The 15454-nt window shown below is 50.6% G+C and overlaps 6 protein-coding genes across 6 annotated transcripts; 2 read left to right on the top strand and 4 right to left on the bottom strand.

Moving 5' to 3' along the window:
• Window positions 1–129: 129 nt before the first annotated feature.
• Window positions 130–5085, bottom strand: TGAM01_v205355 (hypothetical protein; the record flags this gene model as incomplete). Its single annotated transcript, XM_018807785.1, has 1 exon — window positions 130–5085. The coding sequence occupies one exon, from the start codon at window positions 5083–5085 to the stop codon at window positions 130–132; it is 4956 nt and encodes a 1651-aa protein (XP_018658973.1).
• A 1228-nt stretch (window positions 5086–6313) lies between these two features.
• Window positions 6314–7433, top strand: TGAM01_v205353 (peroxisomal membrane protein PMP47A; the record flags this gene model as incomplete). Its single annotated transcript, XM_018807784.1, has 3 exons — window positions 6314–6402; window positions 6516–7255; window positions 7321–7433. 3 exons carry the CDS (start codon window positions 6314–6316, stop codon window positions 7431–7433), a joined length of 942 nt encoding a protein of 313 aa, XP_018658972.1.
• Window positions 7434–7848: 415 nt separating this feature from the next.
• TGAM01_v205352 (hypothetical protein) lies at window positions 7849–10514 on the bottom strand (the record flags this gene model as incomplete). The annotated part of the gene is made up of 7 exons (XM_024549624.1): window positions 7849–9087; window positions 9144–9605; window positions 9670–9900; window positions 9958–10086; window positions 10146–10213; window positions 10278–10397; window positions 10484–10514. 7 exons carry the CDS (start codon window positions 10512–10514, stop codon window positions 7849–7851), a joined length of 2280 nt encoding a protein of 759 aa, XP_024405657.1.
• Window positions 10515–11167: 653 nt separating this feature from the next.
• Window positions 11168–11572, bottom strand: TGAM01_v205351 (hypothetical protein; the record flags this gene model as incomplete). The annotated part of the gene is made up of 3 exons (XM_018807782.1): window positions 11168–11242; window positions 11301–11415; window positions 11541–11572. The coding sequence occupies 3 exons, from the start codon at window positions 11570–11572 to the stop codon at window positions 11168–11170; spliced, it is 222 nt and encodes a 73-aa protein (XP_018658970.1).
• A 688-nt stretch (window positions 11573–12260) lies between these two features.
• TGAM01_v205349 (hypothetical protein) lies at window positions 12261–14354 on the top strand (the record flags this gene model as incomplete). The annotated part of the gene is made up of 4 exons (XM_018807781.1): window positions 12261–12831; window positions 12891–13080; window positions 13135–13727; window positions 13786–14354. 4 exons carry the CDS (start codon window positions 12261–12263, stop codon window positions 14352–14354), a joined length of 1923 nt encoding a protein of 640 aa, XP_018658969.1.
• Window positions 14355–14484: 130 nt separating this feature from the next.
• Window positions 14485–15420, bottom strand: TGAM01_v205350 (hypothetical protein; the record flags this gene model as incomplete). Its single annotated transcript, XM_018807780.1, has 1 exon — window positions 14485–15420. The coding sequence occupies one exon, from the start codon at window positions 15418–15420 to the stop codon at window positions 14485–14487; it is 936 nt and encodes a 311-aa protein (XP_018658968.1).
• Window positions 15421–15454: the final 34 nt, after the last annotated feature.

The raw sequence follows: 15454 nt of genomic DNA, 5'->3' as shown, positions 1-15454 counted from the left end.
AGAAGAATAGAAAAGACAAGACAAGAAAAGTCTGGCCTTGTGCCAATGTGTAGTCGTAAATAAGCAATCCTGACAATAGCAATAAAGCAAAAAAAAAAAAGTCAATAGGCTCTTCCGTCCCAGTTTCATTCAGTGGAAGATAACTCCGGGGGACCGATTGACAGAGCTTCGACGGCGTTTCGCCTCTCCGAGAATAAGTGCAAATAATCTTTTAGCGAGTTCGCCTTCATCCCAGCCACCAATCTGGGATTTAAAGGCGTCAATACATTCGAGGTGCCATTTCTCTAGTACCATGGATTCGCCCATGCTAGTAATCGTTTTTCCGAGGTACTTTTGAGAAACAGGAGCGTATTTTTCGCTATATGGGCTCTTTCGTCGCATTTGTAGGAGTGTGTCGAGGAATAGCCAATGCTGACGGGTCCAGACCGTCTCAGAGGGCGGTTCCCGTCTCCGCCGCTTCTTTGTCGGTCGTTTCTTTGTTACGCCCGCAGGCCTAATAAGCCTTGATGGAATGGTATTTGGCGGCTGTTTTTGCTGTTGCCTACTGGCCATGCTTCCCTTGCCTGCCCGCGGATCTACGACGTTGATGTCCTCCTCTGGTATTTCTTCGTTTGCTCGGTTGCGGAGCTCGCGAAGACGAGCTTGCTCTGCAGGTGATAGCACGTTGCTAGTGAACTCAACAACTCGCCCTGGTGTATGTGGCTTAAGAGGAGATCTTAGACTTGATTTCTTTGGTGAGGCATGTTTTGGTGGCAGTGGCCTCAGTAAAAATTGAGAGTTTGAGGAATCTTCACTGGCATTTGACGTTTCTTGCTGCCACTTCTGAATATCGTGATGAGTCAACTGCGTTCTCGGTGGTGTCGCCGTGGGACGCGACAAAGAGTGCTGGAAGAGTGGGTTACTGGCCTGCCTTGGCCGCGGCATAAAATTCTGCTTCTGAGAAATGGTAGTAAGATGAGATCTTTCAGGAGAGCCTGGAGATGATGAGCGTTCGTTCGTTCGGTCATCATCCTCTATTGGGTCAGATTGCATTGGCGAAGATACAGGATCTGCACGACGAAGATCTGGCTGGATATTATCATTCGGAGGAGCTCTCGGAAACAATGACACAGTGGGCATCGCTGGAGGCTCCTGTCTAGGCTTGGTAGACTCCATTTGTTGAGCAGCTGGCTTCACAAGACCTTTGGATTTGGGCGACCTGAATTTCTCAGCCAATATTCCTGTGATGGCGGCTGGTGAGGAGAAAAAGGATGACAGGTCGAATCGCTTGGGTTTAGTTGCAGGTTCTGGCTCCTTGTCTTGTCGGCGGCTCCGTAAGATTAGAGAAGGCTCTTCGTCTCTAATATCCCTGTTAGACTGCCGATTGATTGTCCGTTTTAATTGAGCTGTCTTTGACGCATCAGTAGGAAATTTGGTGGTCGCTTGTCGTGTATCTCTCCAAGCTGTTGAAGGAACTGGCACCGGGTTTTGAGCTTGTGTCGAAGGCACTGTCGTGGACTGCAGCGTTTCATAAGGTAGTTCTGGACGAGGTGGAACCTCCCGCTGAGCTGCGTACTCCCAAATATCGATGTCGTCGTCGTCCTCCTCCTCCTCGTCCTCGTCCTCCTCTTCCTTCTGTTCTCCTTCAGGCTGTACAATTTCATTCTGTTGCCTTTCCATTTCTTTGTCCGGGAGCTCCTCTTCCACTTCTTCTTCCTCCACTCGCTCTTCGTCTACTTCTTGTTCGTCCACGTGCTCCTCTTCCACTTCTTTGTCCTGATGCCACTCTTCAATTTCTTCTTCCCCCACGTGCTCTTCGTTCAATTCTCGTTCATCCATATGCTCCTCCTCCATTTCTTCTTCCATTTCTTCTTCCATTTCTTCTTCCACTTGCTCCTCTTCCACTGGTGCGTCTTCAATCTGCTCTTCCTCGGCCATATCCAGCTCATCTCCTGCACCGTCAAGCTGAACAATGGGTTTGGTAGGTCTCATAACGGATGAACGCGCTGCTTGTAATAACGACTTCTCTCTCCTCTCACTGGGACTTGATGGGCCCTCGTTTTCCGCCCAGTGAGCGGCACCATTGCTCGACGGGGTATTGCCCAAAGAATTTGCTATCGACTCTCTTGATAACAGTCGTTTCTTATGCGCAAAATCTCTTGTACCGTGGCCGTAGGCAGTGTCCGCCCCACCTGCGTTCATACTGAAAGCCTGAGTCTCAGCAGTAGACTCATGTGTCAAAGGAGCCTTGACAACAGTCACCTGGCTGCTGCCAAAATTCATCGGCTGTGGCGGACTTTTGTTTAGAAGTTGGTGCCTGTCTTCTTTAGAGGCGTATGACGGCTCTTTATTTGCAGAACTTCTGAATGGACTTCCTAGGGACATCTCTCGGACTCTTGGGGAGGGAGGGTCTGAAGTAACGCTCTGTAAAACTCGGCCAGCTCGCATAATTGAAGAAAAGTTAGATCGTACTACCTTTTCCGGTACCGGTTCGTGCGGTAGAGATTGAGGCTCCTGGAGCGGCGACGACATCTGATGGAGCGGCGTAACCTTTGCTGGCTGCTCTTCCCGCTCTGGTGTAGGCTCTAGCTGTTCAGGTGGTTGCTCTGGAGAAGCAGAACGCATTTCTTCGTCAACATGAATGTCATCGTGAGCTGGCTGCTCGTATGTATAATTGCCTGCTCTCATACGGGCCGAAAACTCGTCGATCTGAAATTTCGTGGGATTTTTCTCTTGATATTCGTCATCTTCATTGAATTCAAGTTCGTGGTCATCATGCTGTTGGTCTTCGTGCTCCTCATGCGCTGGGTATTCTTCCATATTCTCTTCTTGCTCGACGTATTCTCCCATCTCCTCTTCTGGCGAATGGGCCTCGAGGTCCTTGTGGTGCTCTTCAAGGTCCTCCAGTTCTGCTTGTTCCTCGTACTCTTCGACTATTTCCGGCTCCTCGTTTTCGTGTTCTCCTACTTCAGAATTTCCTTCTCCCTCTAACTCTGGCAGGTCAGAATCGAGCCTCTGCTCTTGCTCAAAGTCCTCTTCATGCCCAGGCTCTTCGTACTGGTCTTCGTGCTGCTCTTCGTAATGTTGTTCGTGCTGTTGTTCATCCTGATCCTCTTGCTCTTCGTATGTCTCGTGCTCGTCATGCTCGTCGTGCTCGTCGTATGGGTTGTCTTCCTGTTCCTGTTCTCCTCCTTCCTCTCCCCCTTCCTCTTCGCCTTCCTCTTCGCCTTCCTCTTCGCCCTCTTCCTCGATTATATGCTCCTGTTCGATGACATGACGCACGGGGGAGCTCATCTCAAAGGTTGATAGTCTTCTTCTAAGATATCCTATCATACCACCCAGCACGCTGCCTCTAGTGGCATTTTCTTCCGGTGGCCCTTCATCCTGCTCCTCTAATGGTTCTTCCTCCAATTCTTCCTCTATTTCTTCTGCCGGTTCCTCTTCCAGCTCCTCTTCCAGCTCTTCTTCCAGCTCTTCTTCCAGGTCCTCCTCCTGTTCTCCTTGAGGCTCCTCTTGAAGTACTTCTTGGGGTTCTTCAAGGGGTTCTTCAGGGGTTTCTTCATGGGATTCTTCATGGGGTTCGTCAATATCTTGAGCATGTTCCAGCTCGGCCTGCTCCTCATCCCCTCCCCCCAGCCCAAATTTCATCAAATCAACCTCTCGGTCAGCTTGAGGGGCAGAAAAATTGATCGGCTTAGGAGTCGGAGCATCGAGGTAAGTCTGAGGAATCTCGGAGAAGGAATCGCTACTCGGATGCTGTTCGCGAGAGTACGTGGACACCGTCTGTTTCCCAGCCTTAGTCGGTGTCGGCTCTTCCGTGTGCTCTACGCTGAATATTCTCCCCGATCGTTTTGCGGCCGATCTCATTAAGGCCTGGTGTTTAAGCGGTGATTGTCCCATCTTCTTAGGTTTCCGGGACCACCACGGACTCAAGCTTAGGCGCACACTTCTGGCAGCATCGCGTATAATTGGAACGAATACCTCTTCTGCTGGTTCTTCAGTCTCGGGAATGTCGGGGATCGCGATTGTTTCCGTGGCATCCTCTACTGGGTCGCTGCTCTGCGCAACTTCTCGCCTGAGGGACGCTAGAGTGTTGTTAATGATAAGATGTGTCTCCTCGCCAACCTCATCGTCTTCGTCTAAAGTGGAAATGAAGGTGCCGTTGGCGCTGAGGTTCCCCCGGAATGATGGAATAGAATCCATGAAAATCATACTAAAGTCTTCGCCCCGTGCAATGGTATCGCCGTACTGGGAGCTAAAGTCATTAGGGTGGTCATCCACGGAAGAGTGATCGCTAGTTTCTGGAGCATGATAGCTATGATCGGTCTTTCTCCTTCTCGCACTACCGCCTGTTGATCTGCCCTTTGAAGGCGACTGTGTCGCCGAAGGTCGTGCCGTGGGTCTAGGCGTCGTTTCATCGACTATCGTTCTCATCCATACGTCGGATGCCGCGTCGGCATTGGAGACCGCGTCGCCATCGGCCTGCTGCCGTGAGTGAGCTTGTACGGAATTTGCTCTGCTTGCTTCAATTGTCCGGCCGCTATTCTGTGCAAAGCTCCTCTCCGCCGCTGCTTCCGCTTCCGCAGCTATTTCGACCAATTCATCGGGCGCCATTGCTCGCCTTCTCCGCCCTCTTTTCGTAGCTCCAAGCTCGCTGGATGGTTCGACAACTGGATTCTTGGGCGGACGCCCTCGTCTTGGAGACGCCTTTGGTGTGGTGGATGGGACATTCTCCGGGTTCTTGGGCGGGCGCCCTCGTCTGGGCTTTCGTGTGCTGGATTCGATATTCTCCTTCTCCTCAAAGTGTAGCTCCGTAGCATTTCCTTCTGTGAATTCCTCGGTGCGTTGGCGGCGTGATGAGGTTCGACTAATCGGTGATGCTGCCCTCCTCTTCACCCCCGCAGTCGGCATGGGTGTTCCATTTAATAATCGAGGGCGGCTCCGTCTCCACCCCGGCGTCGTCGCTGTTGTGAGTTCATCGTCGGCGGATTCCCTCAGCGGGACTGAGGTTGTAATTGTATTATCGCCAATGCGCCGCACTGTGGGCGACTGAGGCACCGGGGACCGAAACAGCTTCCTCCTCGTGCCGCCCGGAGCCGTGGCCATGATGTTGTTGGCTCGATGGCCCGCCGTCTCGACTGTGGCCAGTAACCGCTACGGCGACGAAGACTCTTCTGCTTCCAACTCTATAATCTGTTCTCTGGATGACTCGGCTTGCGATGTGAAATTTTGCGATCGCTGGCTGCGCGTGACGCGTCGCGACACGGACTGAGGCTCAAAGCTAGGAAACGATATAGTGGGTTCATTCAGCGGGTCAGGCGAGGTCATAACATCAACGCTAGGCGTGTTGGGGTCGGCGATGATGTGCCAGCGAGGGTTGAAGGATGGTATTTAGGCATCTGCAGCAAAGAAAGGCTTCATTCCCAGATCTGGGTCCGTGTTGGCAGGGGATTAAGCGCAGGGCCAGCCACCGCGTGAATGAAGCTTAGAATCCAACCTAGGTGAGGAGGTACTGGATAGCGACCGTGACGTGGAAAGCTACATTGAGAGGTCTTCCCAATACTGCCAATAGCGGGTTAGCGCCGGAATTTTGTTCCGATGGTTTGCTGGTTTGAGCTTTTCCAAAACTCTCTTTGCTCTGTTCGCAGTATCATTATTCCGGCGCCGCAACCAGTAATTGTCACTGCTTACTTCGAACGTATTGTTTGTCCAAGTTCCTATAGCAGTACGGAGAACAGCAGTAAGCTCAGTAAAATCCGCTCCTGATTTCCCTAGATTCGCCCTTTTTCAGCTTTTAACAACGGCAGGATATAGGCTAGATACTATCTCATAAATAAAACTCACCATTGCAGCTCAACATCCTCGTCAAAACTCACCGTCCGCAAAACCACCCCGCCAAATGTCACATGCAACGCCCCGAAGCTTCACCACGCTAGCCGGGCTTCCCCGGGAAAAGGCATGACTTCATTCCAGCGCACTTTGCCGCGCTAGCGTGAGACAGCAGCCAGTCTCCAGCACCTTTACTCAGCCAAAAACTGCCCGAGACCCTTTCACCACATACCCAAAGGGTACCTCGGCTTGGAATCCATCAGGGGCCCCGTCTAAGTCGGTTAAACATATAGACAGCCTCTGCCTCGCCTGCCGTTATAGCATCTGGCATTTGCACAGTCGCATGCGATTTGGCCAAGGCTGTTTATTATAACTAATTTCTTTTGTTCTTGTTCACCTTGCCGTTGGCTGGTATTCAAATAACAACGTATCACTGATCGCGAGGGTACCGCTCTTCTCCCACACCGAATAACTTTCCGCCTCGGTCTCTCGGAACTCGAATACAATGGCTGCCAAAGCTCCGATTCCTCAAAACGACAATGTCGCCCACGCTCTTGCTGGAGCAGGCGGCGGCATTCTGTCCATGATCCTGACGTAAGATGCTCCTGCATCCAGCTATTAATCGCGTTTTCGTGGCCTCTGGGTCTTTTTCCCGCCTTGCGCATCGCATATCGCGACCGTCCTCGACTAACATCCATTCTCCCCAGCTACCCTCTCATCACCCTCTCCACCAGAGCCCAGGTCGAATCCAAAAAAGCCGAGAGCAAATTCGTCGAAGCCGTCCAAAAGATCATTGCGCGCGAGGGCGTCTCGGGCCTCTACGCGGGCATCAACTCTGCGCTGTTCGGCATCAGCGTCACCAACTTCATCTACTACTACTGGTACGAATGGACCCGGGCCTTCTTCGAAAAGGCCGCCACCCGCGCCGGCCGCGCCAGCAAGAAGCTCACGACCATTGAGTCCATGATCGCGGGCGCCATCGCCGGCTCCGCGACCGTCATCATCACAAACCCCATCTGGGTCGTCAACACGCGCATCACCACGCGCCGCCAGAACGCGGATGATGTCGAGGCCGGGGCCGGCACCGTGGCCAAGCGCAGCAAGGCTCCCAGCACGATTGGCACGCTCATGGCCCTCTTGAAGAACGAGGGCCCCCAGGCCTTGTTCTCCGGCGTCATCCCGGCGCTGGTGCTAGTCATCAACCCCATCCTGCAATATACGCTCTTTGAGCAGATGAAGAATACGGTGGAGAAGAAGAGGAAGATTACTCCGACCGTGGCATTCGTGCTGGGAGCCTTGGGCAAGCTGTTTGCCACATCGGTGACATACCCTTATATCACTGTTAAGAGCCAGATGCACGTCGCTGCCCACTCTGATAAGAAAGAAGGCATGTCTCAGACTCTGAGGCGTGTTGTGAAGGATGAAGGGTACTCTGGCTTGTACAAAGGTGAGCCGGAATTTCAGCCCGAAGGCATTATTAATGAAAACATCGACTAACAAGATACAATACAGGCATTGGCCCCAAGGTTACCCAGAGTGTCCTGACGGCGGCCTTCCTCTTTGCCTTCAAGGACGTTCTCTATGAGCAGATGGTGCGACTCAGGATGGGCCGCAAGAAGGCGTAAGTGACTTACACCGCAAGATTGGTTGTTTGCGAGCAACAAATGCGTCAAACGTCTCTTGGCAACTTCTGTTCGCAATGCAAGGAGGGCTCATTGGAGAACTATTAGATAGAGGGCCGTAATGTCAGGCTGTACTATTAGTGTAATTAGTATAGGTGAGGTGGAATCGACGTGGGTGGATAATATCCCCTATCGGTAGGTATAGAGCTGGTTTGATGGAATTATTTTCCAACAGGTTTTGGGTTTGACGAGTTGAACGTACATATCACGATTGGATACCTCGAGACCTGTTGTCTCTTTTTTTCCCCCTTTTTCTCCCTTTTCAGATGATGGACATGGAAAAAAATAGTAAACACGACTTCAATTAGTTTTTTTAAGCTCTTCCTTATTAAAATCCTTACTTTCAGTTTACACCCATTTATGCTACAGGCAGCACCTTTGGAACAATCCACCACTCGTGATACGCCTTTTGTGGAGTCGGAACTTCCACCTTAATCTTCAGATTATCCAGGCTCGGCGAAGTCTGAATCGCCTTTTGCACCGCCGAAATGGCAAGCTTCGTGGCAATGCACGACTTGAGGCCATTCTTGACAGACGCAGACCACCGAGCGTGAGAGCCCACTGAGAAAGACTCCTCAGCCGACATCTTGCTGAGAGCCTCGAAGCCTCGTTTGGCACCTTCCACAGCGCGCTCTGCATACTCAAATAGCTCATCGATTTCGGTGTCGGGCTGCAACGTACCCGCTGTGAATTCTTCAAAAGTGGGTAGGACCGGGAGGCCAATTGGCGAAAAGGGCCTCATTCGGATCTCGTATCGGAGTTCGTCGGTACTGTAGGGCCTTGGCGGAACTTTGATGAGCTTGAGGCGATTTAGGACGGTGTATAGACATGACAGTGAATCGGATAGCTCCCAGGTTACGGCGGCGTCGAGCAATGACAGGCGAGCGTACATTAAGGACCGCTGAAGCTGCGAGTCAAGGGTGGGATTTGAATATGCTGGTCGTCCATGTATCTCTTCAACTCTCTTAATCACGAATGATTTGATTCGTTCGGTGTGGTGAAGACGAGATTTGGAGATGTAATTGAGGTACCAGTACATGCCGGCGAGTTCGTCAGTTTGGTAAATCTCCAGCTCAAAGCCTAGCTGGATGATCTGCTCCATTTGGCGGAGCTTATATAGATATGTCCATGACGACAAGGGCAGCGAATAAGACTCCATGCCGCTGCCGCTCATTGGCGTTCTGTACATGGTTGGCCGCTCGTCAACCTTGACTTGGAGGATCTGGTCGATTTCCTCTGCGTCCATCTGCAGGCTCTCCCAATCGCGTAGAAGATGGCAAAGGGTTCTCCTCACGCGGCAGCGGTTCTGGCATGCTGTACGGAGGATATCTAAGAATGGCTGTGCTGCTCTGGTCCTGAATAGCTCCATCTGCTGCGCCATGGCATATCGTGGGTCGTGAACAACCTCAATCTCGTCATTTGCTCTGTCTAGGTATTGATGCGCCGGCATTGTGAGAATAGAAAAGTCATCATCAAGAAGTTGGCGAATACTCATGCTTCCCAAGACCTCCATAGCATCGAAGAGAAATGTCTGCAGTAATGTTCGCACATAGACAATAGGCTGTGGCTTCTTCGCTTGAAAGCAGGTTACAAACGTCTATGGCTCCTCGTCAACATCAGTAATCACTTTTTATTCAAGCCGGTGACACTTACAAGCAAGCTCTGAGAATCTGTGTAATTCAAGACGTCGATTAGTTCGAGGCCATCTGCAAACAAGCCCTTTAGGTGACCAAAAGCAACGTCAAACTCCAGTTGAACAATGGGTCGTGGAGGCATGGTACTCGCTAATCGCCGTTGAAGCGTAGCGCTGAAAGCCTCGTCAACCGGCACGGCCAGAGTGTGCGTCTTGTTGAGATTCGGTAATAACTCAAGGCCCTCTCTCCAAGGCTTTTTCGCCAAGTTGGGCTCTTTCATATGCTTGGGGCATTCCACGGCGTCCAGGAATATGCGTCTCAACTCCAATCGGGTCAAAAGAGCCTCAACAAGATTGTCAGGCATAGAATCTCGTTGCGACCTGAGGGCTGCAATGGCCTCTATCAAGACGTCACGTATCGCACTTGTTGGTAGACTTGCTAAGAGAGTGCGATTATATGTGGTGGTGACAAAATCTTCTTCCTGAATTCAAGGTTGAATTTAATAACAAAGAGTCATTATTGTTGCCGTGATTTGGAAGACTAACCTCGTAGTAGTGCTCTGATTTGATCCTTTCATTCACATAGCCACAGCTTTTCAGCATACCTAGACAATATGCTCGGAGGACCTGTAGCATGAGCTGTTCATTTGGATCCTGGGTACCGTTGCGAACGAAGGTGGCCTCTTCAATACTTCGAGGTTCCGGCATGGATAGGGCCTCTACGTAGAAGCTGGTAAATAACGTTTGAGACAGAGGATAGCCTAGATGCCATGACATCTAATAAAACATGAGCACTTGGGGCATGGCACGGCCGGTACGGGCCTTTGAACTAACCTCATGGCATAAAAGCTGATCCATGATACCCAGCACCTCTTCTGGCAGCAGTGATCTAGAAACGTCGTAGGTCTCCTCAACTTCAGCCCCCGGGCGGCTGCATCCACTATCCATCTTGGGATCCATGATCTATCATCATGTGAGAAGACAAGAATCCTTGCAAAGCGCAGTTTAGCATGACTACGCACCTCCAAAGCTGCGACCGAGTCAAACAGCGTAAAGAATCCATCCTTGACGATTGATCCGGGCTCAAGAGCTGTGGTTTGAAATCAGCTTACTGTGCACTGCAGCTCAGATAACACGAGGATGCGCCGGCTCACTCTTGACGGCTTGTGAAAACTTTGTCGTTATATCCCCGGCAATAATGCCATCGCTTTTGATATTGGGCGGCAGCGCCTCTGGAGGAGCAGAGCCCTGGCCCAGCGATAATCTCGCGATTTCTGCGCAGCCTCTGGGTTAGCCAATGTTTTGAGGGCGAGGGGCAAGAGACTCTGATGGTTCTCAGCCCATCATTTTTTTTCCGCACCATCTGGTACCCCAACTCCAAAGTCCGCCATGTTGTAGAAATGGGTGATGCCTCAGGTGAAATGTATTGGCATTATTGCGCGGGCGATTAGTCTCGAATCAAAGATGGAAAGCAGCAGTAAAGAGTTCTTTATTCTCCCTCGCGCGTGGCTTGAAATGGGTCTGCTGTTGACAACCACTAAAGTCACTCTTCGCGGGCCGAGACACAGACCTAAAGACAGTGCTAGGCGATTGAACGATGGCACCTTCCGCAGCAGTTTATTTTTTCAACAGGAATTTTAAGTAATTGAAAGCAGTCGAATCGCAGAATCTAGTTGCTAAGGTCAAAAAAGTCAATTTCTCTTGGATTTAACAGGCCGCGGCATCAGCATAAGACGGTACGAGGCTTCAGTCGCATTCCCCACCATATACATTTTGCTAAGCAGTCACACCCCTCACATACCGCATATACTTTCAACGGAACATTACGGCAGAAGCTTTACCTTAGAAAATGCCCCATAGCCCGGATACAATGATTCATTTGCCATAATATATTGGTGTATTGCAGCACTTATTTAATTTACAACGCCAGCAATATGGAGTTCTAACCCATTTGCACGGCTCTTCTCATCTCGTTTCCCACCGTCTATTGTACGATCACTCCTCCCTCCATCTCATCCACTTAGTTCTTTTCCACACATCCGTTTTAAGAAGAGGCGTTCTCGGCAATGGCAGCATTGTTCGCAGCGTTAAGGTCTCGGGTCTCGCCGGCCTTGCCGTTCTGTTGAGGTATTAACAATCCGGTTCCTGCTTGTTGTCTATGCGCCCATTTCACATACCTTCCAGGTAGCAAATCGCAGCTCGGAAGTAGCACGGCGCTCAGCGACAATTCGCTTGTCCTCCTTGAGGCTTCGTCGAATGGCGCGGGCCGAAACGGCCAGGAAGCGGTTGTAGCTATATCACAGCATGTTAGCTGAAGGGCTCGCAGAGTCGGCCGGAAAAAGTCGCAGCGCAGCGGTCGAGAGGGTCATCGAGACGGCGGAGGCGAGTGCGCTACGGCAGGGGATCAATCGACGTACGTCAAACCGGCGGCTTTCCACGCAGCAGTCATCTTGGCGGAGGGATGGGTTAAACGGCGAAAAGAAGCGTTGTTAATGATCCCGACTGAATCTTTGCTAGAATCGAGCGCTCGACAATGCGCTAGCGCGCCTGAGGTTTCAAAAAGTCACGTGCGCTGTTGAGTGCTGACTCAGCGGATACACCCGACTCTACTACTAGTATGTATTGCCCGTTTCGTACGCTGCTGCTGACATGCCGCAATTCTCGTTGAAACTGGCCCGTCTATGGTCAAGTCCGTACGTGCAGCCCAGGGTTTGATCTGATCTGGAAAATTCGACTTAACTCCGTGCTAGGGTTTTCATTATGGCCGCGACAAATCTAGCACAACCCGGACGATGAAGTAAGCAAGCTGCTCTGCTGAGCTGAGACATGCCAGGCGCAGTTCTGAAATGCTTCCTAGTGGTAACGCCGCCTATTCAAGGCGGAGAACTTGATTATGCCAATAGAATCTCCGCAAGCTGAGACACCCAGTTATCTGCAAAGGACAAGGGTGCAGAGATGCAATTCCCCATATCGGGCAGTTTGCTCTCTATATTTCCGCTTCTTAGGGCTCTCCGTGTCCTCGATCATGAAAGCTCCTTAATCACACTCGTAAGAGGCTTTGGCCTCTCTGTATTGATTTGTGGCAACCCTCTTATTTTTTATCCATCCCAGAATATTAGTTCATATTCGTTTCAAAGATGTCGTCTAGACGACGGCCACAGGAAATCATACTCCCTGATGGCAAGAAGATAATCGTAACGCTGCCAGAGGACCTCGAGGACATTCGCCGCAAATATCCCAGGGACGGCGACATACAAGTCGAAGTGGTGGTCCACGGCTCTGTAGAGCACAGTCATTATCTTCGCCAGTCGCGAGACCATCATGAAGAGCGCCGACAATTGCTACGGAAACAACATGGGCCTGCCTTTGAAGAATGGGAAGATATCCAGTCGCAACTTTCCTCGGTGACTGCAGAGCTAGAGCGTCTGGAGAACCAAGCATCGGGACTCTATGGTAACTTTAGTAAATTTGGTTACGATGCTGCTATACGGACATACAGCGACGAGGATCCTCCTACCGCTTCTTCACACGCGTCTATATCAGAGAAAGTCGGCGAGCAGCGAAATCAAGACGGCGACCGTCATGGGGAGACAACCAAGCTATTCAAGCGGCCTGTGATTAGGCAATGGTTTCATCAGGGTCTGCTATGGAGAGCATCTGAGCAGACGGAAGTCATGGCCATCGAGCTCTTTCTCGATCTTGTTTACGGTACGATATTGTTTGCTCAACGACTCGAATGAAATGGAGCAGCTAACAATGCTTACTAGTGGGCATCATCCATTCCAATGGCGAGCACATGGCGGAAGAAGCGACTGCATACGAACTATTACGCTTCGTGATTACATTCATAATGGCGTGGAAGATATGGACGGACATTACTCTCACGCTGAGTTGGTTTGAGACAGACGACGTTGTCACTAGATTGGAGATTTTGTTCTGCATCTCGTGCCTCATTGGGTGAGTATAACAGAACCCGTTCACTGCAACATGATGGCTAATCTTCATTACTAGCTTTACTACCAACACGACCAATATCTTTATTGATGACCCAGCACATAATACCTACGCACAGCTTGTGTCATTCTATCTCGCTGCGCGGATCTTTACTGCAATATTTTACGGTATAGCGGCTTATCTCCTTCCCATGATCAAAGGTGTCATGATTTCCCAGATAGTCTCTATTATTCTCCCTACCGCTCTGTGGATCGCCAGCATTCATGTCGACATGCCCGGTCGCTTGGGATTCATCATACCAGCCCTGTTTCTCGACTTGTATGGACACATAGGTTTCTTTACATTGTTACGATACAAACAAAATCATGCCCCAGAGAGCAAATGGAAAACACGGTTCGACCGCATGTTTGAGTTTTATCCTGCCATCAGTATCGAGCACAGGGTCGAAAGAATGAATGCTTTTGTCTCTCTGGTTTTTGGATATTCCGTTGTCGCCATTCTCTTCCAAAACCAGGGTGGCTACGATATCAATGCGTTTTTGGGAAAGGCTATTCTGGGTCTAATGCAAGCATTTACTTTCAACTGGGTTTACTTTGATATCGACGGCCGCAACATCAGTCTACATGCAATTCGACGCTCTCCAATCTCTGGTTAGTCCTATTCATATAAGCTCGGGTCTGTGTACTTAAATAGCTAACAACGCAATAGCTGGTCTTTGGGGATTTGCTCATCTACCTTTTGTGATGGGCTACATTGTCGCCACATCAGCTCTATCGAGGCTGGTCCTCGCGACTGACATCCCAGGCACCGATTTGGATCAACTTGCTGAACCTTACAGGGACAGCGCCGAGGATCATTTCAACTCAGGCGTCCGCTTCTTCTACTGCCATGGTCTCGCCATTGCCCTTCTTTGCATGGCAGCCATATCCTTCTCACACGAACACAAGAAGCAACCCACGCTTCGATTGAATAAAAATGTCAGGCTCGCAAATCGTATTGCAGTTTGCATCATCATGTTCTTCCTACCGTTGGCGACTTCACTCCAGTCCCTCAGTCTCATTTCCATCACACTAAGCCTGACAGTATGGGTCTTGGTTGTCGAGCTGTGGGGGAAGTCATGCACAGACGACCCCTTTATTGGGGAAAAGGATGGCTGCTGTATAACGTATTGTGCGAGATGCAAGAAGAATGATGTCGAGGAAATGATTGCTTCTGATGAAACACTTCTACGAGGGGAGCTGTTAGAATTAGACAGAGCAGAGAAGACGGCAATGTGAATTAATTTGACAATATATAGATACCTGGTCCAAATAAATATAGAATAACGTTAATATCAGTCGCTGAACATTTCTTACATTACCACTTGTTACACCGAAAACAACGTCGTCATAAGCTTTCGAGAACACTTTAAACAAAATAACAAGGCGATGTCATAGCAATAGCCTGATGCATCCTCCTCCTATCAACCTCCTTCTTCAGCATCACCAAGCAGCTAGCCACCACCAACACCTCCATCTGCTCCGCATCTCCCTTTATCCCCTCCCACTCCATCAAATTCATCATCAATCTACCTCCATTCCCCGCCGTCGTGATTCTCGTCTCCTTAGACCTGACCTCTGCATTCCTCACCAGTCTTGCCACGGGTATCCTCTTCTCCTCCTGCTTCCCGCCTTCAAGCGCCACTTTGACTATTCGGTCAAGAACCATCAAGTTATCCGCCCCAGCCGCTTTTCTCTCCTCCCGCCCTGCGTAACGCCATTGAAACGTACCGAGGTGCGTGCGGAATACTTGCGCTCTCGTAGTCAAGCCCTTGTTGACAACTTCAAACTCCTCCTCATAGGCCATGAGGCCGCATAGTTCCAGCTTTGGGGGCTTGCCCGGGCCAAAGCGATATGTTGTTCGGCAGATGGGGTCGTTTTCAGAGTCGCCGGCACGGATGAGATTGCTGTTTCCGGAGCCGCGAATTGGACGGAGAGACTGGTAGGCCAGGTCTTTAGCGATGCCCGTGGAGAGATCTACGTGGTATATGGATATGGGAGTCCGTCGGGGCGAATGGGGAAAGGCTAAGAGGGGATGGCCTCGGGCTTCGATCTGAAAGGCTTTCGTGCAGTGAAAGGTTGGTCGGGATGACGATGAAGAGGAAGATGTGCCCTGGGCGCTGAGATGGAGGTCGTTGTATTGAGGGGGAGAAGAGCTGGAGCGTGAAGATGTGGTGGAAAGATTGTCGAGCTCGATGTAGTCGCCGGGTTCATATGCTGGAGGAAGGGAGAATGTTGATGTTAGTGCTGAAGTTTGAGAGAGCTTTCGGTTGTGCAGAAGCACTCTTGTTTGAGTGGCCGACATTGTATGGGTATATGCTGGCAGCAGGCCACTTGGT

The sequence above is a fragment of the Trichoderma gamsii genome (genome assembly GCF_001481775.2).
Source record: "Trichoderma gamsii strain T6085 chromosome Unknown Scaffold_16.2, whole genome shotgun sequence".
Classification (NCBI taxonomy): domain Eukaryota; kingdom Fungi; phylum Ascomycota; class Sordariomycetes; order Hypocreales; family Hypocreaceae; genus Trichoderma; species Trichoderma gamsii.
The sequence above is the reverse complement of the archived record's forward strand: the minus strand, read 5'-3'. Positions and strand labels throughout refer to the sequence as shown.